The 23,951-nt window shown below is 23.5% G+C and overlaps 1 protein-coding gene across 5 annotated transcripts in view; it reads right to left on the bottom strand.

The window, feature by feature from the left end:
* LOC112598656 (aquaporin AQPAe.a-like) overlaps positions 1-23,644 on the bottom strand; it is a 32,760-nt gene extending 9,116 nt beyond the window's left edge. The window contains exons 1-4 of one of the 5 annotated variants that reach the window (XM_025345186.1): positions 23,549-23,644; positions 7,064-7,260; positions 5,434-5,577; positions 3,192-3,401 (exon numbers count right to left, since the gene is read on the bottom strand). In XM_025345186.1, the coding sequence (XP_025200971.1) occupies positions 3,192-3,401; positions 5,434-5,577; positions 7,064-7,249 (540 nt within the window). In that variant the 5' untranslated portion in view covers positions 7,250-7,260; positions 23,549-23,644. Of the gene's footprint in view, positions 1-3,191; positions 3,402-5,433; positions 5,578-7,063; positions 7,261-14,284; positions 14,436-22,569; positions 22,706-23,548 lie in introns of those variants that run through there. The other 4 variants (XM_025345182.1, XM_025345183.1, XM_025345184.1 and 1 more) reach the window with 4 other exon arrangements.
* Between the last annotated feature and the right edge of the window lie 307 nt (positions 23,645-23,951).

Below are 23,951 nucleotides of genomic sequence, written 5' to 3'. Positions count from 1 at the left end.
TTGCACTAATAATATTGGTCTTATTACTGTAACAATGTTAATTTTCACTCAATCTGTCACCCTTTCGTCGTCACCTGCCACAATTACAATACTGCACGTCTGTACTTACATTGTATAAATATGTATAGGCAACGATTTGTCACAGTAGGCATGGTACGTTCCTATGTGTATGTCTAATTTGCACCATAACACGCGCGCGCGCGCCCACGCACACACACACACACACACACACATACAAATATATAAATATATATATATTTATTTATATTTATATTTATATATTATATACACATATAGGTTTACAACCAACCGCACTCGGAAAAAGCTGAACTACAACGGTAATAGCTACATATATTTCCCATTATTATTTTTATTATTATTAGGTGCCATTGTAGTGCGAGGACGGTATACTCGCGTGTTTACACATTCACCGAAGATACGTGGTATTATTAAATAGTTACGGCGCGTCGTTATTGTCGAGCTTTCGACAGTATAATAAGATTATATACATCTATAAAAATTAGAATGTTTTAAAATCAAACTGCCACGCTTTGTTATGTGATGACATAATTGACGAAAACATTCACAGTTTATTTTTGTACGACTAGGATCACGGTAAGGTTTTTACGATTTTGACTATGAAACCGTAGATGCACTGGGACAGCGAGATAAAAAAAAAAAAAAAAAACTGAAAAAGGTCATCTGGCTCATCCTATACGATTATTATAATGTTGTTATTATGCGCTCCGACATGTCCTTCACAGTAGCGCACACACGATGATTTGTACGTTACATAAAATCGTCATTTCCTCGGAGCCTCTCTCTGTGCGGCGGCACTGCATGCGCTACGAAGCCACCGCTATTCATAAATATATTATTATCGACCTCGTTGCCCTATTGTTTCACTTTGTTTTCATTTTTTATTTTTCACTCCGCAGAACAAATCGGACGAGACTACGAGAGTGTAAATAAACAAAACAACACAGTTTAACGATAATATGTATTATAATATTATTATAATGTTATTATTCTATATGATGTCACTGTGCGTAACGCGTCAGTATAGATTATGCCGTGACCGATTTTCTGGGGGCATCCGACGTCAGCATTCAATGAATCGTGAGAAAACCTAACAACGTACCTATATAGTTATAATAATATGTGCACAGATGTGTAAATCAATTTTATGCCATAGCTGCTTATAGTTCGGTCGTGGTCGCGACAGACAAGAGAACCGTTCGCTAATGGGAACTCGCACACGGGCGCGCCAATTAAATATTGAAAACTCGATGTCTATATATTTGAGACCGCTCAATTAAATTATGCTTATAAGCGATCTTAAGCCAACATTATTATGATCGTTATAAAAGTCACGATGGCCTATCGTGTGAGTATCGGTATTCGGTACGGAATCGGGTATATAAGTATACAATCCGGTAAATCGCCGCATGTACGTTTATTGTTTTATACCATCGTAAAACTTGACTTGGGTGTATCCCGCGGGTACCCGATTCTGAAAGCACGGGATTAATATCGTTTAAAACGTTAATTATACTAATTTAATATGATATTGCAAATCTATATTTCCAAACTACCATCACTTTGACACGCGCCATTTACGGTCTCACTGATCCGTTTCGAATTAATCCAATATAATGCATTTAATAAAAAATCACCATGTGATACGACATCATTAATATGCGCGCACGCACAAATTTTATGCCAATGACATTGTAGTAACAGTAATTCTAATGCAGTGATCCATAATAAAAAATATATATATATCAATTTTATTAAATTATACATTTATTGAAAACAAATATATTTGTAGAATTGTTTTAATTGCAATAAATTTACTCAAGGGAATCGTGATAAAAATATAAAATTACAAAACACTTAATACCGCCGTTGCCATCCATGACCGTTTATTATAAATGACTAATATCATAATAATGAGCTGTAAGCGCATTTATTGTTAACTACTGAAGACAGTGAGTTGAAGGTGTTTTTAGACATGTAGTTCCAATATCCATACTTTACACTCTACTCTAATCGTTCATTTGTTTTACATTAAAATCGATGTTTCGATAAATAATGGAAAACATAGTCGTATTTAGAGAAAAAAATCGAAAAATGTTTGTAAATTTATTTATTTTTATTATTATTATTTTAACTATCAATTATACGGCGAATAATAAGTACAAGTTTAATAAACAAAAAAAAAAAAAAGTGAATCATAAGATCCCCGTGGTTAAGTAATTGTTTTGTGAAGGCGTTTGATTAAAAAAGATCGAAAACAAAAGCAAAGTCAACTGTCGACACTACATATGCCTATCTTAAAATATAAATATCCTTGTGAATTTGAGGTTAAAAGAGCGAATGTCTATTGTTATGTTCTTTGTTAAAGTTATACTGCTATAGGCATAGTGTATTCATAGTGACTTACATTAATATTATTCTTTATTTTTTTTTTCATTTAATCTGTCTCTACATAACCCTAGGTAGTAAAACTCTACTTGCGAAATATAACTACCTCTACTCGTTCTGCAGGCATCACGTAGGTATATAAACTTGTAGGATATTATACTTTGAAATAAGTTTTTAATTTAAAAAATGGATTTGAAATAAATGCCAGAATGCAATCTTCTCTTATTTTCTCTCTACTGGTGTTTCAAAACTAATAATTAATTTTAGTTTTCGAGTATTTACTTGACATAAGTAATTGTTTATATTTGAGAAAATGATAAATTTAAGAACAAATAAATACGAATAAAATAGGTAGGTAGTAATTATGTAAACTAAATTAAAAATCGTTCAACCAAAAGACAGAGAATTCTTAACTTTTAAATCACTGGAGTTGAATTGCTTAAATCAGAACCCTGACTCCATTGTTGAAGTTAATCTATTCAACCGTCTCTACTTTATTTAATATCTCTGTGCAGTTTATATACGTACTATACGTATATAATATTATTATTCGTTAATAATTGTATAGTAAACTTGTATAATACGTAAATCTATCCTGATAAATACAATAGCCAAGGGTTAAATTAAATGAGAAAAAAAATGAAATTAAGAACAAAATATTATGTCAAAACTACTTGGCACACCAAAACAATTATATTAAATACTGAGATATGTATTTAAGTTTTTAATTTATAGAGTTAAAAGTATAGAGTGTGTTTACTTACTGCTGCTAGATGGGCGGCAGCAATGGTCAGACCGATAGAAATTGATGGCGTAACTGTATTGCTTCGACTGGCTTCATCGCAGACCGAATGAATAACCAAGATTAAAATAAGAGTAATGAATGCTTCTACGACGAATCCTTGTGTTGGTTGAAGCAAACTGTTTACGGCTGTTTTACCTAAACCTTTAGTTATTGCATCTGGAGTAACGAACTAATAAAAAAAAAAAACAATTAAAAATAAAATATATTGTATTAGTCAGTGTAAAATCGTATAATAATGTATTAAATTTTTAATCGAGAAAAATCTACACAATTATGAATGACAAAGTTGCTAGTATAACTGTTTGTTTTAATATTTTGAATGCAAATTTTTTACATTATATTAATATAAATTTAAATCTAAAATTAAATCCGTTCAAATCATAAACAAATTTAATTTTATTTAATGTTATATGTAAGAACAAAAGTCAAGAACGAACATCGCTCATGAAACACCACATTATAATTTAATGCCATAACTACTAATTAAGAATTGTAATCGGTGTTTTTTTTTTTTTTTTTTGTCGTTATATAAATTCAATGTACCTAAGTACGTTTATTAAATTTACGACACAATAATTAAAATCATTTAGTAAAAATCATTATGTCAATGATGCAATTACATTACAGACACTTATTTGTATTGAAATATGGTATACTATTTTTCGAAAAGTTGTAAGGACATTTTAATTTTTCTGACAGAAAAAATTACTAAAAATATAATTATACATCGTATATTAATATGAGTTGGTATGATATTTTTAATGTGTAATTACTTATATTATATTAATTATGTTGTGGGAATAGTTATATTATACATACAGTTTTAATCTTATTATGACATAGTTTAGTTAATGGACAACAAGAAATATTATTGTATTTTTGAATTAACATATAACATGTATTTAAATAATATGTTCTCTGTATTTTTGAACATAACCTTTTAAAGTTAAAATACAATAGTTTTTATCCACTGAAGGTTAAAATTTAAGTATACAAATGTCTGTTATGGAAAGTTAACGATTGTTTGAAAAAAAAAATGCAATGAAACATTGAATAGAGTTTAAAGAATAATATATTATTATATTCAGGGCCAGGTTTAGAATTTTAACACCCTGCATTTGATGTATTTGGTTCAACTTAAAGCAGTACAAACTTTTTTTATGTATTTTTAATTAAAATTTTTAATAAAAAATCAAATTTTTAAATAATAATTAATAATTATTGAAGGTTTAATTATTTATTTAAATTTAGGAAAATTGGTCATCCGGATACTCTTTATAAGAATGTTTGAATGCTATATCAAATCTAGTAAGTCCCGTCATAACCGGAATTTAGGCAACCCTAAGTTGAAGCCTTACTGTCTTGTGTAAAATAAATAAAACAAATAAAAATAATAAAAAGCGTAAATCTTAGAAATGTATTTAAATAATATATATTTAGTTGGAACAGTTATTTAAATAATTTAGCATCTTTTTTGAAAATACCTAGTTTATACCAAAATGTATTTCACGACCTTACGATTCTGTACACTCACGTTTTTTTGTTTTTTTTTTTTTTTAATACTTATTTGTATTATAACAACAACAATTTTAAAAACAATATTATTTATCATTTATTTGAGGTATATTTGGGACATTTTGGTACTTTGGCATAACTGCACAACATCAATATATATGTGTCTATGTTTTAAAAATAGGTTAATAGAATATAATAGAATTTTCTGTCTTAATAATAACAATACTATGTACCTAATACCTATTAAAATATAATACACTACTTATCATATACGTGTTTACTTTCACAACACTTATAACAATGATATATATTATAATTAATTTTTAAATTTCCATCTACAACTCGAAAATTTATAAAAAAATTACATTACGTTAAATTATATTATATTAAAATGATAAAAAAAAAAAAAAAACTAATAGAAATGTTTAACTTCTTAATTTCGCCTCAATCACACAATTTGAACACTTTTTTAAAACTACTTCGTCCATTCACTTACAATTAAACGGAAATTTTTTTTCGTGAAATTCTTAATAATTAATTAACACAATATATCAATGCACTTATGTATAATTCACGATGTATGTTATGTAGATTTACATACAATTATTAATATGTATCTATAAATTATGATTTAGATGCATATTTTATATATAATGAATATTATCGAAATGGAAGATTTCACTTACTTCTAAAAGGTAGATACCAGCTATAGCCCCCAAACACTGTGCAACTATATACAGAGCTGATTTCAAAAATGAGCATTGGCCGCTCACCAAAAAGCTAACCGTGACTGCTGGGTTGATATGACATCCACTGGTCTGACCGAATATCTAAAATAGAATTTTCAGTGAAAACAACTTCTCATCATTTTAAATAAAAATAATACAAATTATATAATAGGGAGGTAGTAAACGCATAATTTAAATAAATGCAAATAAAATATAATAACATTGTTAACCAACTATGTATAGATAAAATCATATATACTTATTTTTATATAGACTATTACTACTTTTTAAAAGACTAAAAATATTTATACTTTCATGTGTACCTATTACAATAGTAGGAACAATTGGATCGGTGAAGCATGATTTTAAATGATAAACATATATGATCGAGCTCAATATAATATTATTATACTAGTAATATATTATGCATTATAATCCTCAACATTTCCTTATTCATTTTCTTTATAAAATAATATAATAATAGTATATTATGCTCACGATAGCGTATAATACATCATACTAAGAAGAAAAAGAAAACATTAATTTTTTTTATTTGATTTGTTTTGTTCACGTGTCCTTCAAATATTTTTAAATTTTATAAGAAGTACCTAAATCTAAATGTATTATTCTTAATATCCGTAACCATCATAAATATAGTTAATATATACAATTTTAAGGTAATAAATGATAATAAATGCACCTTAAAATATTATTAAATCAAAGTTTATAAATCACTCATTTTATATCACAATTATTAATACAATTGATATAGGTACCTATTTTTTATGTTTATACTATAGTGAATTTATTAAAAATTTAATATACATAAAATAAATAAATCGATTTTACTGTAAACTCTAAACGTAAAAATATAATTTCTAAATATATATATATAGTATAAAACTAGCAAGTTAATTTTATAACAGTTAATCTTTCTTGAAATTTAACTATTTTATTATTACCTAATAATTTATCAGGGTTATGACAATAGGTGTGTTATGATTTCCCGTTGCCTTTTGCACTAGGGAACAGCTTGTAGTATGTACCTATGAACCGGCGATAGTGCTTGATAGCATTGTCTTATTCCACTCGGTAATATTCGTTTTTATTTCACTATAAAGTAGGTGTTAATGACAAAGATTTTTAAGCATATCAAAAAAATTTCGAAAAATAATGTCAAATATAAATAAACTGTAGACATATTTAATAAATATTAATACAGTTTAATTTAGAAACTATGAAAATCTATTGATTTTAAATTATGTATTTTATATTTATTTATGATTTTGAATAACGTAAATACAAACCAAAGAAAAAACAATTAGTTTATCATTGACAAAAACGTTGAGCATTGTATTCGATTATATACTTTGGTTATGTAAAATTTACTAAGAACTTTTTGTTTTGTACCCCAAAGTTCTACACTTGTATTTGCACGTGTGTAAATATTTATGTTTAGATGCACTCACTGTTTACACAAACTAATTTTTATGTAACATTGAACTGTAATAATTGAACTGTTATGCATGTATATAATTTTCATGATCGATTTTAGTTTTAATTATCATATCATATTTATCATATTTACCTGTACTAGAGTTGCTATTGTGAAACCAAAAGTCAGAGAAATTTGTATAATAGCCGATGAACCTAAACCGTCAAGCCACATAATGCTACCACAGCCAAGAAACAATAGAGTAGCCGTGCCCAAAAATTCGGCTAACAGCATTCTCCATATTTTGTTATTGTCAGATACGTCGTCCATTGCTATCATACCATGTACAACTAAAACAAAATTAAGCATAGCATATAGTTTAAAAAAAATAAATAAGCACGTAAAGTTAATACTATTTTTTATATTATAACGTTACTGTTAATTTATGAATAATACATATTATTATATATTAGTGGAATGTATAGTGATCAAAAGAAAAATATGACAATTTATCAGTTTAAAATTGTAAGTAAATGGTGAAAACCTAGTTCCTTGAAGAAAAGTTCGTTTAAAATAAAAAGTGCCTTACATAATAACAAGTTACCTTTCGTAGTGAATAAAACAAATTGAATATAAATTCAATAATTAAAACAGAAAATATAATTAGTCAGTTATACCAACATGATACACACAAATTAAATAAATAGGTACCACCTACCTAACTACCCAATTTTATTAGTTTTCATTAAAATACACAAATCATAATATACTGAATTAATAATTAATTATTTGACCTAACCAAACCTATTGAGTTTTTGGTTAACCAGTTTAGAAAATGTATGCATGTATATTATTAATAGCCATACATATTTCAAATATCTAAGATAGATAGAATATAATTAAAAAAGAAAAATAACATAAATCATTATTAATAATTATTTTATTCGTGATATTATCCATATAAATATTGATTAAAATATGTTTAGTTAAAAGATAAACTATAAATTTTAATATTATTAATATCATAACATGTTTAATATTATTGTAAACATATTCAACATGCAATCTTTTATCGAAGTTTTTATACTTAACTAAATTATTTAACAATTGTAATAATGATTAGTATTACCACAACGAATTATAATCAAATCTGTCAATTAAATTTCACTTTTCAATAATATTCAACGATATAACTCTATTAATCACGCCACTATAATGACTAACGATGGTTATTCAAATGTTAAATTATTAATTATAGTCCCAATCACGATATAATCTAATTTGTGTAAAATATATATTTTTATAGCCCTAAATCCCTAATGTATAATTCAACATTACCACTCAATTTTAATAAAAGATAACAAACAGTACTAAGGAAATTAATCCTTCATAATACATTGATTACCTCTAATTAAATTATGAATTCTAAATGATAATTTCAATATTATAATAAAAGGATTTCAATCAATGTGAAGAATTCTGGGGCGATGAATTATCTAATATAAATTAAAACCAAGCAAATATAGTTTCACAATCTCAATAAAATAGCTTAACTCTCACATTTTTATTTAATAACGTGTAAACTAATAAAATTTGTTTCAAATGCAATACAATTATAATCGTCAACAAACTATCCAAACATTGCCGAAGTTCCTACCTACCCATTTATACAAGTGTAAACCCAATTACCTCCGAATTACAGATAATTTAAGAGAAACTCTGAGCGTACCAACACACACAATTTTAACAACTTTTTCAATTCTTAAGTATGTTCAAAAATGTAAGCAATATTTATTATTATTATTATTATTACTATTATATTTATTTACGATTGAAATTTATATTACAATATGATAGACAGTATAGATAAATATATTATAATATTTGGATAAATCGGTAAATTATGATCATGTAAAAACTACTATCTTATAATGCCAAGACTTAAATTATTATTTAAGTAAAACGTTTGAAAATTTAAACTATAATATTTTAAATTAAATTAATATATTATGCTGAATCATTCAAGTTATTGCAAGAAAAAATTAATTTTAACCATCTTGAATCAGTAGTTTTTTTGTCTATTTTACAGGAACCTGCTACGATTCTGGTATCTTTCTTTATTAAATTTTGAAAGAGATCCAACTTGATACAGAAATACATAGAAAAATAAACACTTGGGTATTCAAAGAAAAAATTATACAAGAGAAGCGTAAATTTAAACGGCTTATCTACATTAATTCGAAATTTCTTCTACTATATAATAAAAAATATGTTGTACAATAACTATTAATAACACTGATTTAAAATATCAAGTTTAGAATATCAAAGTATGAATAAAATGAAATATTGTTATTAGTATTAATTATAGGTTTATTAAACCTGCAAAAAATAAAAATAAAAATTAATACTCCATGTGAAATAAAAAATAAGTAATTGAGATTTAAGATGGATGAAAAACTAACATCAAACATTTAAACAGTATACCTTTACAGACATATAGTCAATTGAAATAACTTCAGAAAACAAAGTTAAATAATTAAGAAAAAAAAAATCAAACGTACTGAAGTTATTTAGTACAAACATTTTTAAAAAATTCACAGCTATTAAATAATATTATATTAGTTTGAAATTGAATAACATTTTTTTTTTTTTAATTTACTCTATTTTCAACAAGTGAATCACAAAAAAACATATTTTTAAGTGTAAAAATTGACGAAAGTTAATGAAATTCCTAAAAAAACAAAAAATAATTTAATTTCAATTTTATTAAATACTAGGTATTCATATATACCAACTAAAGTATATTTATTTAATTTATTTCAAAAAACTATTGAGTAGTATCTGGAATCCAACTCTTTAATAAAATACCAACTATAAATAAAATATTCATTTCCTACATTTGTTAAACCATAATGGAATTCATAAATATTCTAATTTAATGAAATTATTTGAAATTATTTTACTATAATTTTCTAAATAATTTTGAATCAACGCAATTAATTAATGCATAAATATCTGTTTTGATTATTTTTGCTTATAAAAACTGAAGGCTAATATACGAAAATGTTTAAATGTTTTATGATACAAAGAACAGTCTTGTTTACTGATTAGTGAGTTAAGACTAAGAATAAAAATAAGATGTTCATAAAAAAAAAAAATAAATAAATAAATAAATACTCACCTGTATTAAATACAACTGAATTATAAAAATATGTTAGTTTATAAAAACGTTTATAATGTATCTATTTAAATAAAAAACAAACTATTGGTTATAATTTGAAAACAGTTACTAACAGCATATATATATGTATTTACAGTACAGACAATAATATTTTGAACCTTATTACAATATATTTATTATAATTGTATGTTCTGTTTTATTTGGTATTTTGCGTTGTAATTGAATTTATTACTAAAACTAATAATTTCTAAAATATCAATAATGTGTATTTTGAATGAAAATTCTTGGTGTTGAATATTTCATGTATTAAAAACATATCGAATTCAAATTTAACGTAGACAAGAGATATATTATGCACACATTACACATCACGACTAAATGTATTATAACATGGTTATTATTCGTTGAATATTAATTTCATGAATAAGGTAGCTACGAACATAGTTTTGATAAAAAGACAAATTAAATTTTATTTGTTTTCGATTAAATAGGCTTCGCGGTCGATGAAAACAAACAATTTTTACTTATTGTTGTACACATTTGCTATCAAGTATTAACATATTATTTTGTATCGTCGAATCGTTTATGTACATATTGCGTCGTATAAATGTATACCAGGTGTGAAAAAACAAATGTAAGATAATTCTAATAAACAATAATACGCATAGGTACTAAAACGTAGCTATATTTTAATATAACATTTATAATGCGTCTAAAATGTTTTTGTTTTATAAATTTCAATATTTTTAGTTAACTAATTTAAGGGAACACTATGTGCATATATTTAAATTAATAATTTGATAAATACAAAAGAGATTCGGTTGTTAAGTGACCGAGTGGGTACTTGTGTTATTATCTTCATAAATTTTAATAGAAATAATGATTAAAGATTGATCATTACATTTAAATAGTTTAACCAGAAATTATGCATGGATTATTTAAATGTAATACAAATATAGTACGTTTAATTTCATTTTCTTATTGTTGATTTAGTGATTTTTATAGAATTAATTGAATTCTGTATGTTTAAATTTATATTTATACATTTTGTTTTGTAATCGAGAATTATTTACAAAATTAATATAAATTATATAATTTTATATATACGTAAAAAAAAAACAATTAGATACTTTTTTCACTGTACGGAAAAACATAAGTCATGTATAATATTATGTTTTTAAGACTATGATTAAAACATGTATGACAACGAGGTTATTATGTTTTCATAATTATATTTATCATATAATTATATAAAATGATATTTTTACGAAAATTTCGATTAAAAAATAATTATAATAGAAGGTGTAGATTTCTGAAAAATTGATATCGCGAAATCTGAGATGAAAAAAATTTGTATTTATCCAAAAAACATATATGTTACAAAAATAATAAAATTACTCCCATATAATATTTTTATGATTCCAGATGGCGAGTTTGTATTAACCAAGAATTATTTTATTTTATTCTTTGATATAATTTTGTATGTATTTAAAAATAAGTTTTAAATTAAAGTAAATAAAATATTGTATGATTTAGCAGGTTAATAAATAAAATAAAAATATTCATGATAATAAAAAAGAGTTATACGAAAGCTATGTTTAGACTAAAAACTTTTAAACGTAATGTTTTTTTTGGCTAGCTTATATTTAGCACGAATTATGTATATATACTGTATATGACGTGTTAAATGAAATCATGAAATCTCAAATCACTTTGAGCGACAATAGTAAGCGTAGTATATTGTAGGAGTCACATAGACAGAACAGTAAGGACGGTTTTAATAACTTACATTTTTTTAATATAAAAACGAACAACAAAACATTAATAATTGTATTGATAGTTTCTATTGAAAAAGTTCCATAATCTGTTATAACCCAATAGAATAAAAAACAGGTTGGAAGTTATTTAAATATCTATATGATATTATGTGAAAATAGCGTACCTATTTATAAATTATTATATGATCCTCATATAATCAGATATCATTTGGATTAATCATGAAATAGTATTTACGAGCACAAAAAAAAAAAAATAATAAAAAGATTAATGTCATTATTTGATTTCATTTAACCACAGAGTAAATAATAAAACATACTAAAATATATTAATCAGTTACTTACCTACTATAATATGAAACTATATTCTTAAAAATCTGTTTATTATTTTTAATAATAATGTATAATTTAAAAAAAAAATTTTTATTATTACTACAGAATATAAAAATAATACCAACTTTATATTTAATTAATGTAGCAAATTTAGAATTCATATTTAATACATTTTTATTCCTAATATTTTTCATCTTTTTATTTAAACGAAATTGTAACATTTCGTTTTATTATCTTATATCTAAACTTCCGTTAGTTTTTCGCACAATTAATAATATACACTAATTAATTTATTTTAAACAATACATTGTTCCAAAAAGTGTAATTAATTCTTTGATAATGTGAAAATAAAAATAAAATGTAATTGCTGTTAATAAACAGTTAAGCATATGCACATAAATAATATATAATATATAGTTTACCATAATACTTTAACCTATATCATACAAGTAAAATTAGGTCAAAAATATGCCAATTTTTTATAGTATCTATTATCTACTAGGTGACGTATATATGCATAGAAGAGTACTTATAGTATTACTATTCATATATGTAATTTGGTTTGTTTTGTTTTTTAATGATAAATAATTATTCGGGAGACGAAAAAATACAAAACAGATGTATTTAATTGTTTACAATCGTTGATTGTGTGCTTTCAACGAGCGAAATGAATTTTAGTTTCTACAATATATTTTGAAGGTTGAAATATTCGTTTAACGTGTAGGTACAATAAAAGGTCCGTTAATTTTTATTCACCAAGAAACATAAGAATAGTCCTAATGGACAAGCATAAAAGTGTTTTAGTAACAGTATATCTAGGTGCCTAATATTTTGTAAAAACTAAGTTATCCGCAGAACAATATTTTCATTATAAATAGTAAGTAAGTAACCCGAACTCGTATAATAATAGTAATAAATTAAAGGTAAATATATCCAAACACCTATCTATTTTCTAAAATAAAGATTATTTCATGCCTCATCTCGTAAAATGTTTAAAATAACAATAAAGTAATATATCCATATTCAATGTTATAAATTAGTTACCTACTGGCTACTATTTTTATGTAAACGTAGTTACTTCTGATGCAACAAAAAAATTAATATACCTATCGAAAACTCAGATAAAACATGAATTGTTTTTATGGATTTTCTTAGTAAATTTAATCGGCTGAACGAAATTAAATATTTAGTTGAGTAAAAAATTGAAATAAACTTCAAAAATATATTTCCAAATATTAATAGATTAAGTTTAACAGCATACTTAGAACAATAATGAATTGTGTCAATATATTATATTTATTAATGATTTTATTTTTGTATAAATTAATAGTAATTTATTCAAACGTAATATAAGAATTAACATATTTAAAAAAAAAACTTGTATACAAATGAAAAATCTTTTAAAAAAATTAATTTTCAATCTAACTTGTCTATTATGCAAAATATTCAACATACAAAAGTTAAGTATAAATACAATTTAAATCATAGTTAATTTAGTCTTTCATCTATAATAACTGAACATAATTTATTTTAAATTATGAATAACATTTTTCTTTCAATTATTTTAAATAATAAAATATATAAACTATTAGTAATTTAAAGTCAGTATTGATTTTTAAAATCATGATAATTAAAATTAATTCAAACTAGTCTTCACAATTAAAACGGATTTAAGAGAAAATAACAAAATTAATTATTTATTTCTAATAAATAAATACTAAATATTAGATTTGATTATTATGAAAAATAATTTATACCTAAACGTGGTATAATATTAGTAATTGATTAAACCTAAAAGTTCAAAATGGGTTTTTTTAACGTAATGTCATACAAATTAATAATTAATTACAATATTAACCATAGTAACAACATTACATACGACTTGTAAAAATATTAAACCTATTAAAAAAAATAAATTTAAAATAGTTACATATCATGTACTTTTTTTTTTTTTTTTAAATAAACACGTCTTGTATGCATTAAAATTGTTTATGTTAAATAGTATTTTCACTCACTATAATTAATTCTTTATAAAAATATTACGTTTAAAAATTAAAACAGAGTTCTAAACAGCTTTAAGCTTACCTTTTGATCTAGGCATGATTGAGTTTATTTTTTCTGTGTATGTCAATAATACGATGAAATCTAACTACTGCTCGACGTGTGTTTCACTATAGCTGGACTAAAACGCGCGTACTGAATTACTATAAAATATGTTAATGCTTCAGCAGCGCCAGCAACAGGTGTCACATCACTATATTGCTTAAAAATAGGCGGGATAACCCTATGATGTATCCCCTCCACGGTGTTTGATGCATTAGCTTATTTGATTAGGGATATCCCTATTTCACGTGAAGTTTGGATTTTAATCGGGCCAAACCATAAAATGATTAATACTACGTTGGTTACTAAGAATTTTATACCGTTCAATTTGTGTATGAAGTCAATCATTATAGCCACATTATTATGTCATGGTACATTTTGGCAGATAATTTTATCTTATCAGAAATTATGTATGGTTACTCATCTTTTTGATTGTTATTGTAATATATGCGTGTTTAATACATAGTATGTAATTATTGATGTGTACATAATAATAAAATTGTGTATGTATTTAAATAAAATAATTTTTAATTGAAAATAACCATTTAATAAATCAAATAACATGCTTAACTTCGAGTTTTATATTAGTATTTTAGTAACTATAACTTTATATAATATTTATAAGTATAATTCAACACGTTGTGAGTATGCCTAAAAACTCAACAAATCTAAATATAATACAATACTTATAAAATTTGAAATAGAATTGAAATCCTATAACGATCAAAAAAATGTATGAATAATATTAATTTATGTCAAATCATCAGTTTTTGATGTAATACGCTTAGAAGGAAGAAATAAATTTAAAGTACAAACACAATATTTTAAAATAAATTCTTACATTATAGTATACCAAAATTTTAATGATTTCTTATAAATAAAAATATAGTCGATAATTTTTAAAAATTAAAAAAAAAAATAATATGATTGATATTGTAGACATTATTATAGATTAATTATTTTATTAGTTAATTATGTTTTTAAGTCATATAAATTACTTGAAATAAAAGTTATTAAAATATATTGTCTTTAAGTTAACTTATAAATTTCAAAAATCTTTATTTGGAGAAACGTATTGTTTAAGAAAAATGCTTCACTACTTCTTTAATTTTTAATTCATGATTATGTTTTATTATTTCTTATAAATTAATTTAATAAGGATATTTAAAAAAAATATTTTAGTGTTATCAATAAATAAATTTTTGAATTACAACTTCCAAGTGTTTGGCAACAATTGAACTGACCAACGTAAAAAATAACTTTCATACATATTATACTCAATATTGTGCCATATTTGAGCAAAAAAAAAAAAAAATAATAACATTATTACGAAAATTATATTTATATTAGAAGCTGGTTTTATCATTTAATAATTGTGTTGATTTTATTACATTTATATTGTAAACAATTGTGTGTTTTTGTGAACTTTGTTCTTATTCATTATGCGTAAAAATTAATTATGTATATTATATCATATAATTGTCGAGCTATAATAGATTTGTACGGAATACGAAAACCTAATAAAATAAAAACATTACCTATTATGAATATGGCATATTTTGATAAAAATAATAATTATTATTAATTAGATTAGATAAATATCCAAATATATTTTTCTATAAATCACAATAAAAATATATTGTTGTGTTTTGATTAAGGTACAATATCCAACAGATCAGTCACTATCGACATTTTTATCATCTTTCACTTTAATTATTTGTAACGTATCGGAGACTTTAAATAAAAAAAAAATATAAATTTCTAAAACATTGCGCGTATATTTTTAAATATTATTCATATTCATATATGTTTATTAAAAGTTTCCGTGTATTGAATTTAATTGAATTTATACAAAATAGTAATGTAACAAGCTTCAAGTAGTTTGATTGAATGTACAATAACTATTAGTGGTATAAGATATTTGAAAGTATACATAATGCGTAGTTTTTTTTTTTTTTTTTAAATTTTTTTATATATATATACCTATTATTATTTCTAACTTCATATAATATTATTTTTAAGAAGACGCCACACCAACATTTGTTATCTATAGCTCTTAGGCGTGAACTACAGAGACATAGAGTTTATGAAAATCTTTTATAGATTAATAAATATCTAAAACATTTAATACTGTGACCATTTTGATGTACATAATATAAAATATGGTTGTGTCTATACTAATAAACGTTTTTTAACTCTGAATATTTTAAAAAAGATCTTTATGATCCTAATTTTACTAATATTCATTTACGTATAATAACATATGAAACTATGGTGTAGTCTCTTTTCAGTTTATTATATTAATTATATTATTTTATGTTATTGCAAGAAAATTGTTGATGTTTTTAGTGGTATGATGAGTTAAAATGTTTTATTTGTGTATTATATTAGTATATTACCGTGGGTTTTTTTTTAAGCTACCAAGCTTATGTTTCTAAAACACAGGTAGATAAGTTAGTACCTCTCTGCTGTGCATTAGGTGTTGAGTAGTTCATTGTAATGGGTGTGTTAAATTTTAATTCAATGATATGTTATAATATTATATGAAAAACAATTATAAGCGGAGACAGTCTAGTTATGTCAGAGCTGTTAGACTAAAATATTGCTAAGTATATTTCATACTATAGTTTTTAGTGTAGCTAAAAATAATTTATTTTTTTCTTTTAATATCTATTAAGTTGGATTGATTACATTTTTTCTGAAAACATTGCATTTATTATATTATTAGTGTTTAATAATTATAAGTAATCATGTATATTTATATCATATATTATATTATTGTAACTAAATTTTGAGTTAATAATAGAGTGAGTAATTCCATAGTATAAATAGATTCTATCTTGAAATAAATCTACATATTTTGAAAATTCCAATGTGTATAGTAAAATCCATGATAAACTTACATAATACAAATTTAAAGTTCAAATTAATAATATTTTTGAAGTATAACAGAATAATTAATATCATTATTCATTATTGAAATATATAATTTTGCTTAAATTTGAATTACAAATAAATATTTTTTTATTTTTTTTTTTATGGATTTAAGAAAATTACAATCTGTGAAATGTTACACAATAAGCAATTATGATAATAAAAGTAAAACAGTGACATGAAAACTACAAATAAATATAAAATAAAAAATAGAGTTTTTATATTTTTACGTTAAAAGTCCTAATATGAACTATTTTTGAGAAACGCTGTACTACATTTTTATAGAAATTGAAGATATTATACATTTTTGCTACTAAATACTTGTAACATGAAAATTTTCACAACTTTGAAGAATTTTGTAAATATTAAAACTTTAAATACATATTAATAAAACCATGCTTATTAATTTTTAAGAATTTTATAAAGATAGAAGAACAATTTTTTTGAGATCTTGTATTACATATTTTTTAAGAATTTTGGTCTAGTGAATAATGTAAAACAAAATTTATTTTGTTAAAACCGGTTTTGCGTGAACATTTTTTGTTTGTTTTTCCGGATTATTTTTAAAAATTTCGAAAAATTTTAAATTTAACTTCTTTAAAGTAAAAACAAATAGATACAATTTTTTAAATTTTCAATTCGAATAACCACGTTCAAAGTTTTAAATTGAAACATTTTATCACAAAAATAATATATTGTTCAGAATCTAAAATAAATATTGAACATAATTATATAACTATGATGTGTGTTTCTTTTCATACGTAATTATATTATTAAAATAATAAAATATTTATAATATAATACCATTAATCAATCAAATCGATATATTTTTTATGATTTACCGCAGTAAGTGTTTAGGTATTTCAATTCTTTACAAATATTTGAAAGCATTTCTGAATTTCATATAAGTTACCAATTTACAAACAAGTTCTTTATTCCACTTATCCATTACTTGATTTATTGGTAAATACTACATGACATTACGATTTACGTTATCAAAACCATACAAAAACTCCAACAAAATTTCACCAAGGTTCTGATCAGTAAATAGATACATTATTTATTGTAGATGGCATATTACGTATTGATCTAAATTATTTACTAATGGAATGGACTGCATTTTACTGGTACAGGTCAATAATATTATATTATATTGTCAATTCTATATAATACTATCATTATCATTGCTTTGTAAAAGTTTTTAGGGACCCATACATTAAAAACATTAAAAATAATCTAGTAGTAGCAGCTAAAAAACATGCATAAAGTATTAAGACATGTAGAATTTTTTTTTTTTTATGTACAATATAAACGTAAATTAAATTTGTTTAACTATAAAACCTTAAGTATAATTACGTAGTGAAAATTTCTGTTTATTTTTTTCATAACTAATATTAATATTGACAGGTACTAAGTAGGTAAACTATAATTTTTTACTAAGTAATTTATGAAGTCTTAGATAAAACATCAGCTACTTATGTTTTTTGTTTAAAATGTATAGATTCCAATTTTACAGTTTCATTAAGAAAGCAATAATTTTAATTTATTATATAAAATGTATAATTGATATTAGTATAAACATAACACTAAAATAAAAATGAAAATAACACCTACTGGTTTGATAGAGGTATTTTGTTTTTTTTTTTTTTTTTTGTTAAAATAGGTTTATGGTTCAGTTTATTGTTTAAAAATTACATATTAAACATTTTCACGGTAAATAATGTTTATTATCGTTTAAAACAATTCATTAAAAATAAATACAACAAAACTTAGTTATGCATTTTGAGTTATATTGTAGATACATATTTTTAGTTAATATTGAAACCTAGCATAGAATACATGTTAAACAAAAATGTTATTTTATTAATAAATATTTTTACTATTTAATAAATTGTTATTTGTATTCAATACAAATAGCCATAATATTCTATTAAAATTTGGCAAATTATCAAAAACACAAAACGTGATCTGTGATATCTATTTTATACTTTGTTAGATTATTGATAGAAGTTGAATAGAATAAGTAAATCATGTAGCTTGTTTTATTTGAATATTATTTTAATAATGGATGAGTTTGAGTTAAATATAAATGGATTATAAATTATAATATTAGTTGAAATTATTCTATGGTTTAAAATTTGGGCCCACTGATATTACGTCATACTTATGTTTTTTCAATGAAAAAATAAAATATTTGTTTGTTGTTTTTCAATTTATTGTACCATTTTAAATTAATAGAAATGTATAGTTTACTATGGTATATTTTCAATAAAAGGTTGTCATTGATAAACAATTTCAATGTGATTTAATTATGTGTTTGATAGCATAAAACAAAAGTATGTAGTACACAATTTTAATGCGAGTTTTTTTACTTTAATTCTTTTTTTTTTTTGAAAGTTTTAATTATTTCTATTCACATTGTTTTGCTATATAGCCTTTGTTTTATTTTAAATTCTACATAAAGTTCCACGAGAGAAAGAAACATATTTAAAAAAAAAAAAATGTGTTTTTAATAATTTAATTAATGAATAATATATATCTTTTAAGTAATTTATAATGTTGATAATTATTTTATTTTGTATATTTAATGTAATTTAATTGTATAAGCAACTGGAACCTGTAATAATTAAATAAAAAATGAATTCCTAAAAATTATTTGATTAAATTATAAAAAATGTTTGTTAAAATCTTCTTTCCGTGTCCATGAAAATAGGCAAATAAAAATAAATGCTAAGTTCTAGATATAACAAATTTAAATTTAAAAAAACATATTTATACTTAGAAAATTGTATGTATCAAATTTAATTGCAATTTGAAAGGTATGAAATAAGTACCTATCTAATTTATACTCTACTACCTCGAATATCTAAAGTATGAGAAATGTTATTTTTAGCTGGTTTATTATTGTTGTTAAATTTATTTGTAATCAGTTCTCAAGAAAGCATTCACTTTATTCACGGAGTATATATTTTATTAACTAACCTAAGTACCTAAATATACCGCACTCTATCAGTTAATGTAATAAATTACAATTTACTGGTTTTTATTAATAAATAAAAAATCTAACTAACGGTTTTATTGTAGGTATGTACCTATTTGTTTTGTTGATAAACTCTTAAAATATTTCATTTTATTTTAGTATAAATCAAACTTTATCTATAACGCATATTTTATAATATAATTTTCTACTATTGAGAAATGTATGCTCTACTAATTAATTATTTTATCTGATTTAATAGCGTACGCACACGTCGTGTGCAGTATGAAATGTTTATAATAGAAGAAAATTAATAGTTCAAATTTAAATATAGTTTCAATGAAAATAAAATCTACAGCATAAAAAGTGAAATATGGTATGTCGTGATATAGGACATAGGTAATTCCGGGACATTTGTTTATGTTATCTGTTATATTTATGTAATAAAAATTATTCTGTACAGAATGGTACTGCTGTTGTCAAATGTGTTTTGTAATATCGCATAAGTCTAAGATCTAAAATTAAACATATCATTAAACGTATTTTAAGATTTAATTATTAATATACTACAGTTTTCCCTACAGTGAGTACAGTAGCTCATATATGTAATATGTATACATAAATGTATGCATCTTTGCTAATAACGATCTTTACACCTAAGTTTCATAATATTCTGAAATTTACATGGTAATTTAATAAAAATTTTTATTGTGTTAATCATGTTTTAAAGTGACCTGAACTGAGTGGCGAACGGTAATAAATTTTATAGTAGTTCCCATTTAATCCAACCATAGGTAATAGCATATCAAGTACCGATAATATTCTAAGGACTAAATAAAACATAAATCAATTTAGCTGCCGATGAATTCAGATAAGAATATCTACCTGATTTCTTTATATGAAGTACCGAAATAGTGACTAATGTTAATACAATCGTTTTAAAAATGTCTCCAAAAAAGTTCATCAATATAATTTTTTTAAATAACTACATTTTAATACATAATTTTAATAAAGTTTTTTTAAAGGTAAAGTATTTAAATCTAGCAAAAATAAATTTTCATCTAGTGTACCGGTAACCGAATTACAAATAAAGTAAAAACGTAATCAACTTAATCAGATTTATTTGTTAATTGACTTCTAAAGTTCATTAAATATAAATGCTCCCATAGTAGCAATTAAAAATTGATCGCATTTTTATAAATACAATTGTAATGCTTCATAAATTTAATACGTTCGTCAATAATTTTATTTAATTAGGTACCTAACTGGAAAAACGGTATACAGACTTCATGATCAAACTGCTAATTTCCAAAACCATCTTTAAACCTACGTTGATATATGTTCATTAGTATTCAGCTATGAGGAAGTATTGAATTAGTTATGTTCATAATATTAAATTATTCCAAAATATTATTCTCAGGATATGGTTACATGATTTTCTCAATAACACAAGAAAAACTTAAGGATAACCATTAAACATGTTTTTTTTAAATGTCACAAGTTGTGTATCAATTATCATTAGAATCCTCTTATTTAATTTTTAATTTTTTTAATAAATAAATGGTTTACCACATACAATTATGAATCCTTTTTATTATATTCGTATATATTACGTGTATAGTATACATACTCACACGGCTACATACAGGTAAAAATAAACCAATATACCTACCTACTTTTGTTATAGTGGGGGACGAAAATCGCCACATTGTTTTTCATTGTTTTAACGTTGAATAATAGTTTAACTACTCGTACATATCTAATAAATTTTACTAAAGCACACAGTAGATATCTATATTATAGTAATAATCCACTCGAATATTCAATATAATACTTAGGTATTGATACGAATTCCAAATACTTACAATTTAATTATAACAACCGTGCCTACTTCGATTAAAATGATATAATTCGTTTACTATAACTATAATTATAAGTACCAACATATCAAATAATATTTTATTTTCTTATCAGAGAACCGCCCATATTTTATCAAGTTGTAAAATTTTCTTAACATGTTTTATTTTTTTATATATCATTTATTTTTTAATAATAACTTTCAGTGATCAATAGTTGATAGTTTTAAAATACATAACTTTAAATAAATTAAATATAGAGCCAACTAAATGGCATAATTTAAGATTAAAAAAAAAAAAAAAGTTAGCTTGATATAATATTAATATTTTAACAAGCTATAAATATTTATCATAGTGAAATATTACATTTTTTACTAAAAACCAAAAATCATTTAAAAAATTTACCTACGTAAACTTTAATACAAATTAATAAAATTGGTTAGATTTTAGTATAACAATTCTATGGTTGAGTTTGATAAGTAGTCAATGTTTTTACGAACCTGAAAAGTAAGAACATGGTTGGCTTAAATCTTCTGTAGATGAACATTGATCATTAGAAAATGTACCATACTCCTTAACATTGTCCTTCATTATCCAGTGGATTGATTTACTTTAATTTGATATTGAATATTAAATGTTTAACTTAACATCAACAAAGTTATTCAAAACAGTAAATATGGACAATATTATTTGGGTATCTCAACTGTTTAATAAATTTACTGCACTTGAATGTTTTATCAACAGTTTAATCCATATTGCGTGAAAATAACGTTATCTAATACGACGACATTAAGTTACTATTTGTATACCTACGTATTATTGACAACAACTATAATTATGATATTATCTTACTTGGGACTTCATCATTATATACCTTAATTCATATTCAATCACCAGAATATGTATACTATTGTTTAATGCTTATATATAACGATCAAATTATTATATTCATGATTTTGTAAATAACAATTAATTTTAAAAGTATCACCCCAATAATTTTTAAGTTACACCTAAACAAAAATATCTATTATTTTATAGACATTTTATTTAAAGATGACATCCTACCGCATGTTTTGATCTTACCAACACATAATATAAAAAAAAATATTAAATTAAAAATTTAGAAAATATGATCCCAATAATATAATATTATGTAATATTTTTATTTTTATTAATAAATAAAAGTTGTGAGTACTGCAACACACCTACCCGTTTATTAAAACTAAGTGGCTGTCGATATTTATATCTAATTCTATCCAGTTAAGGAGTAGTTGGTTAGTTATTCCCACTACACGAACTGGTCTTAAGAACCGGGTTGTTGAATTGATACAAATAAAGTTTTCTAAGTTATATTTTACAGGTCCTAGAAACTTATGACCTGCGCTCATAAACTAACACAATAGAAACGATATTATAGCAACGTATTACAAGGTTTATTTATAAGACTAATATTAATATAATTATATTTTACATTATCACCTGAGTAACCCTGTTCTTGAGGGTAGTACTTTGAAGATCAAAGGTGTAGCGGAGTACGAGTTGAAGTGATTGAATAAATTATGATTTATCTATAAGGTAGGTTATTAAACCTATAGTAAATCAAATTAAAAAATGTTATTTAAAAATATAGAGACTTTTGTTGTCTCTATTTCACGAACCAAACTCGACTGATTAGCTATATCAAAAATGATTTGTATATACTCGTACTCTACGTTCCTTTGTTCTTCTGACCTATGCAAAATCGCAGAGTGCGGCATAAATTACGCGTCAGTAACACGTATATCGTTACAGTACCTATATATTAGTATAATATACAGTATACCGATTAATAAATTATTTTATAAAAATTTTATATATAATTTAAACCAGAATAACATATAAA

This window comes from Melanaphis sacchari, unplaced genomic scaffold, assembly GCF_002803265.2.
Source record: "Melanaphis sacchari strain LSU unplaced genomic scaffold, SCAv2.0 Contig49_pilon_pilon, whole genome shotgun sequence".
Classification (NCBI taxonomy): Eukaryota; Metazoa; Arthropoda; class Insecta; order Hemiptera; family Aphididae; genus Melanaphis; species Melanaphis sacchari.
This window is presented reverse-complemented; position numbering and strand designations above follow the sequence as displayed.